This window comes from Chiloscyllium plagiosum, chromosome 41 (genome assembly GCF_004010195.1).
Source record: "Chiloscyllium plagiosum isolate BGI_BamShark_2017 chromosome 41, ASM401019v2, whole genome shotgun sequence".
Taxonomy (NCBI): Eukaryota; Metazoa; Chordata; class Chondrichthyes; order Orectolobiformes; family Hemiscylliidae; genus Chiloscyllium; species Chiloscyllium plagiosum.
In genome coordinates this window covers 11,214,747-11,221,023 of record NC_057750.1, presented here as the reverse complement: position 1 = coordinate 11,221,023, position 6,277 = coordinate 11,214,747, and the positions used below count along the sequence as shown (strand labels likewise).

General features: G+C 44.0%; 1 protein-coding gene across 2 annotated transcripts in view; it reads right to left on the bottom strand.

Moving 5' to 3' along the window:
- The window catches only part of LOC122542851, a 40,521-nt gene that overhangs the window by 8,773 nt on the left and 25,471 nt on the right, over positions 1-6,277 (bottom strand). The window contains exons 5-6 of one of the 2 annotated variants that reach the window (XM_043680945.1): positions 2,516-2,645; positions 687-844 (exon numbers count right to left, since the gene is read on the bottom strand). In XM_043680945.1, coding sequence (XP_043536880.1) covers positions 687-844; positions 2,516-2,645 — 288 coding nt within the window. The remainder of the gene's footprint in view (positions 1-686; positions 845-2,515; positions 2,646-6,277) is intronic. The other variant, XM_043680944.1, reaches the window with a different exon arrangement.

The following is a 6,277-nucleotide window of genomic DNA, read 5'->3' as shown; positions in this document are numbered from 1 at the left end:
TTCGGGGTAGGTTCTTCACTCAGCGAGTCGTACGTTCATGGAATGCCCTGCCAGTAGCAGTGGTGGACTCTCCCTCTTTGTGGGCATTTAAGCGGGCATTGGATAGGTATATGGAGGATAGTGGGTTAGTATTGGTTAGGTGGGCTTGGATCGGCGCAACATCGAGGGCCGAAGGGCCTGTACTGCGCTGTATTCTTCTCTGTTCTATGTTCTATGTTCTATGTTTTCTGCCAATTTTCTATCCATTCCAATATGATATGTCCAGGCCATGAGCTTTTATTTTCCCCAATAATCACAGATGTGTCTTTTTATCAAAGGCTTTCTGGAAATTTCACTTTGGTATCCACAGCACAGGTCCCTCTTTCAAAGAAATCTAATAAATTGGTTAAACATAATTTCCCCTCCGTAAAAATACCATGGTGATGCTTCCTGATTACCTTGAGTTCCTCCAAGCACCCAGTTCTTTGCGGGTGTGGGGAATCAGAGATTGGGAGGCAGAGGATTTGAACGAGGAAGAGCATGTAAATGTTGAGGTGTTGCCAGACTTTGAATGTTAATTAACCAGCACAGAAGGTGAAGGGTTAACGGGAGTGTGGTAGGCAACAACTTTGAGAAAGACTTTCCTAATGAATAGTCTCACTCTCAAACATTATTTTGTGCAGTCAGTGCCCTTTTAACAGGCTCACCATTTCAAGAGGGAGGTTTTACGCTCGCACACCTTAATTAACGTTAACTCCTTGTAATCCCAGTCCAAGATTTCAGGCGAAGGCTGCAATTCCATCCGAGTCTCTATGGAGAATAGTGGGGAGGAGCCTGTGGTTCTTCTGTGACCTGTGGATGTCTCCTGAAAGAGTGGAGTCAAAAGGTGACAGGGTGGGGAAGAGGGGCCGAGAGATTGACAGAGAAACATCAGAGAAGTGAGAACAGAATGAGGGGTGTTTGGGGAATGAAGAGTACATGGTAACAGGGAACACAATGAGAATGGAACATAAGAAACAGAAAGAAATGGTCAACTTCAGCCAAATACCTGAAAGGTTAAATAATTGCGTGACTCAAAGGCAACCAGGGGTTGTCTGAAATAAACTCAGCTCAGCTAACTGACAATTTAACCCCAGCACAACCCGAGACAGACCTGGACATCTCCCCAATTTCATCCCAGGGCACTACATGCCCATCCCGGAGAACTTCCAATCCCTGGAACTCTGCAGTCCAAATATCAGATATTATATCCCAGATCAAGGTAATTGTCTCCTCCAGTTCCTGCACATCATCGCCACTCCACAGGCTCTCAGACATTCCAATACCCAGTAGATGACCCCAACCACTGGACTCCATTCAAATGTCATATTTTTACAATGTCAGGTCCTCCCCTATTCCATCACCAACCCCCAACCTGCCCCACCCCAAATGCAAGAAGCCCCAACACCCTGATCAACAGCCTGCAATACAGACAGACCACCCCAGTCCAAGAATGACCCTCACCACAGCTTTTGGGAAACCTGTGTCCCAGATGACTCACCCTCCCCTGGATTCCAAGTAGCACCCATAAGATCCCAGGCATTTCCCCTATTCCCCCCACCCTGAACTGATCATGCTGTCTCTTACTCCCAGGCATCACACCAGACCAGGGACCCATAGCACAGGCATCGCTGCTAGCCATGCACCACAACCAAATAGACATCCTCACCCCACAACATCTGGGCATTATCTCACCCTGCCATCCTTAGGCACTACGTCCTGAATCCAGAGAACTTGCAGCCCTGACACCAGCAGTCCAGATAACAGCTCCTGCCCAAAGGGCGAAAGCAAGAACTGCAGATGCTGGAGATCAGAGTCGAGAGAGTGGTGCTGGAAAAGCACAGCAAGTCAGGCAGCATCCGAGGAGCAGGAAAATTGATGTTTCGGGCAAAAGCCCTTCATCAGGAATGAGGTTGGGAGCCGAGGNNAGGTCCTGGGCCTCCTCCATCGCCATTTCCTAACCACCCGATGCCTGGAGGAACACTTCATCTTCCACCTCGGTACCCTCGAACCCCATGGCATCAATGTGGATTTCACCAGTTTCCTAATTTCCCCTCCCCCCCATCCTTTTCCCAGTTCCAAACTTCCAGCTCAGCACCGCCCTCATGACCTGTTCTACCTATCCATCTTCCTTCCCACCTGTCCACTCCCACCGTCCCCTCTAACCTATCACCATTACTCCCATCTCCATCCACCTATCGCACACTCAGCTACCTCCCCCCAAGCCCCAACCCCCTCCCATTTATCTCTCCACCCCCGAGGCTCCCAGCTTCATTCCTGATGAAGGGCTTTTGCCGAAGTGTCAATTTTCCTGCTCCTCGGATGCTGCCTGACCGGCTGTGCAGCTCCTGCCCAAAGGCATCCCTAGCAAATGGTGAAAAACTGAATTACTTATCAAAATCATATAAGTGACTGGAGAAACAAGTTAAAAGAAAGGGAATTTTGGTTACAAGCCCCAAATAGACTGAAACCTGCTCTTAGGCAGTGCATCACTCACCGTGGTTGCAGGATCTACACATAGCGATGTCAGTAGATGTTTGCGACTCTGGTACTCAGCCCATTTATGTCTCAGCCCGACAGTCTCAGCGGTGCTCTGCAGTGAAGCCCAGAGGTCACAGGCCTGTGTACTGTAACAGAACCAGAGAAAGGGATAAAATGCTGGCTCTGCTCACCTCACTGCCAGGACCACCCTTGTGAACACTCTTGCCAAGAATTGAAGCTGACTGGTGTGGTCTCTCTCTCTCTCTTTAACTCCCCCAGTACAGCTCTCCTTCTTTGGCTATTTAGTCAGGCTTTCAGTCCTGATGGACAAAGTTAAAAATCACACAACACATGGTACACACACACACACACTCACACAGACACACACAAAAACCCACATGCACACATACACATATATGTTTGTGGGGTGAATTTGTACTTGCAGAGTTACATTGCACTTTGCTCAAAAACTGCATGAATCCATGTAAGACTCTGTTAACTCACGTTTTAGATTAGTCCAAATCAGTCTAAACATTATGGCACAGACAGAACACAGGGGGCTAACACCTTCAACAGCTTTAAATTGAGGGGTGATAGATATAGGACAGATGTCTGTAATGTTCTATGTTCTATGTTCTATTAACATCCTCTCTGGCTGACACCAATTGTTACAGTTAACCTGAGAATGTAACTTTTAAAAAAAACTTTTGTGATTTACATATGAAAGGAGTGAAACTATCACGGTCATTCTAACAGATGAGAGACTTAACAAACAATCAAGGTATTTTTCAATGTATAATTTCATTTACATCACACTGTGAACTTTTGCTATAAATTCTGTGTCTTACAATTTTGAACTCCACAATCACCTGATGAAGGAGCAGCACTCTGAAAGCTAGTGCTTCCAAATAAACCTGTTGGACTATAATCTGGTGCTGTGTGATTTTTAACTTTGTACACCCCAGTCCAACACCGGCTCCTCCACATCGGTCCTGATGGAGTAAGCACAGGCTGAAAATCACACATAGAAACAGACCCTTTGGTCCAACTTGTCCATGCCAACCAGATATTCTGAATTAATCTAATCCCATTTGGCCCATGTCCCTCTAAACCCTTCCTAGTCATAAACCCATTTGGACAGTTTTTAAATATTTTAATTGTACCAGCCTCCACCACTTCCGCTGGCAGCTCACTCCACGCGCTGTGTGAAAATATTGCCCCTTAGGACCCTTTTAAATCTTCCGCTCTCACCTTAAACCTGTGCCCTCTAGTTTTGAACTCTCCTACCCTGGAAAAGACCTTGACTATTTACTCTATCCATGCCCCTCATGATTTTATAATCCTCAGCCTCCGACGCTCCAGGGAAAACAGCCCCAGCCTCTCCATGTAGCTTGAACCCTCCAACCCTGGCAAACGTCCTTGTAGATCTTTCTTGAACCCTTTTGAGTTTCATAATATCTTTCTGAAGATGGAGCGAAGGGTCTGTGCTGTACATCCCTATGACTCTATGGCTGTCTGCAGCCTCCACCATCCTTTTTTTTTTATTTTTTAATAGATATTTTTATTAGAAATTTAACATTTTTACAAGTTTACAAAAATAAACAAAACTCTCAGATATAAACATTGATATACAATTAGCTCAAATATACAATAGCCAAAATTTGACAAAAAAAAAACAACACAAAAAAACCGAAGAGAAAAAAAAACAAACAAACAAAACTCAACTATCTACTAATCTAACCTACAAATATACAATAGCCAAAATTTGACAAAAAAAACAAAACAACACAAAAAAAAACCGAAGAGAAAAAAAAACAAACAAACAAAACTCAACTATCTACTAATCTAACCTACAATTAACCAGGGTGTATATTTAAGTCTCTTACATGCTCGGGATGTGTTAGCATCAGATATAATAAAACCCGTATTCGTGCGGGATTCCTCCCCCAAGGGGCCGCGGACCAGCCAGGTTTGTAATCTCAATTAAATAAAAGCCCTTGTTAGGATAGCCGAAATATCTGTATTTATGTAATTCAAAAAGGGCTGCCATATTTTATAAAATAATTCGGTCTTTCGGTGCACTATATTTGTAAGAAAGTCAAGGGGAATACATTCCATAATTAGTCTGTGCCAATTTGAAAGTCCAGGGGGGCCCTTAGCCGCCCAGTTCACCAAAATATTTTTCCTTGCACAGAAAGAAAGAATAGAAAATAGTCTCTTCCCGTACGTGTCCAGGGAGGGAAAGTTCGAAAAGCCCAAGAGGAGAGATACAGGGTCCACTTTAATTTCCGTTCCTAAAATTTCTGTCAGGGTACTTGCTACTTTAGTCCAATATCCACGGATCTTATGACAGGTCCATAAGCAATGTACAAGAGTGCCCACCTCTATTTTGCATTTAGGACACATTGGAGATGCTCCTGCCTTAAATTTTGCCAATCGAACCGGTGCTAAATGGGCCCTATGAAGTATCTTCAGCTGGATAGCCTGAGTTCTGTTACAGATAGTAATTCTTCTAGCATTTTCCCAGATATCATTCCACGTTTCTGTGGAGATTTCTAGTCCCAGATCCTGAACCCATGTTTTAAGCAGATTATCCATATCTCCCAATACTTCATCATGTAGTAAATGATAAATATTACTGACGGAAGATACCCCCACTGGTCGTAGGACACTACATTCTCTATCGGATTTATAAAGACTATCTAATAACGTAGTCTTCCTGTGTATAAAATCTCGAATGTGGAAGTATCGAAAGAGGTCTCCATTGGGTAATCCGAATTTCTCACGCAGCTGTCCGAAAGACATCAGGACCCCATCTTTAAATAAATCCCCGAGACATGAGATACCCCTGGATCTCCAGAGTTTAAAAGTGGCATCTGTTAACCCCGGTTGGAATCCCCATGCTCCCACTATCGGTGCATAGGGGGATGTTTTATGTGAATTACCCTCATTTTGCCGCATTATATTCCAAGCCTTGATAGGGTTTTTACAGTGATCTGTAATGATTTTCCTCTTGTCTGAGAATAAAAGGTTAATAAGTGGGTATTATATTCCAAGCGGCAAAATGAGGGTAATTCACATAAAACATCCCCCTATGCACCGATAGTGGGAGCATGGGGATTCCAACCGGGGTTAACAGATGCCACTTATAAACTCTGGAGATCCAGGGGTATCTCATGTCTCGGGGATTTATTTAAAGATGGGGTCCTGATGTCTTTCGGACAGCTGCGTCAGAAATTCGGATTACCCAATGGAGACCTCTTTCGATACTTCCAAATTCGAGATTTTATACAGAAGAAGACTACGTTATTAGATAGTCTTTATAAATCCGATAGAGAATGTAGTGTCCTACGACCAGTGGGGGTATCTTCCGTCAGTAATATTTATCATTTGCTACATGATGAAGTATCGGGAGATATGGATAATCTGCTTAAAACATGGGATCAGGATCTGGGACTAGAAATCTCCACAGAAACGTGGAATGATATCTGGGAAAATGCTAGAACCCAGGCTATCCAGCTGAAGATACTTCATAGGGCCCATATAGCACCGATTCGATTGGCAAAATTTAAGGCAGGAGCATCTCCAATGTGTCCTAAATGCAAAATAGAGGTGGGCACTCTTGTACATTGCCTATGGACCTGTCATAAGATCCGTAGATATTGGACTAAAGTAGCAAGCACCCTGACAGAAATTTTAGGAACGGAAATAAAAGTGGACCCCATATCTCTCCTATTGGGCTTTTCGAACTTTCCCTCCCTGGACACATACGGGAAGA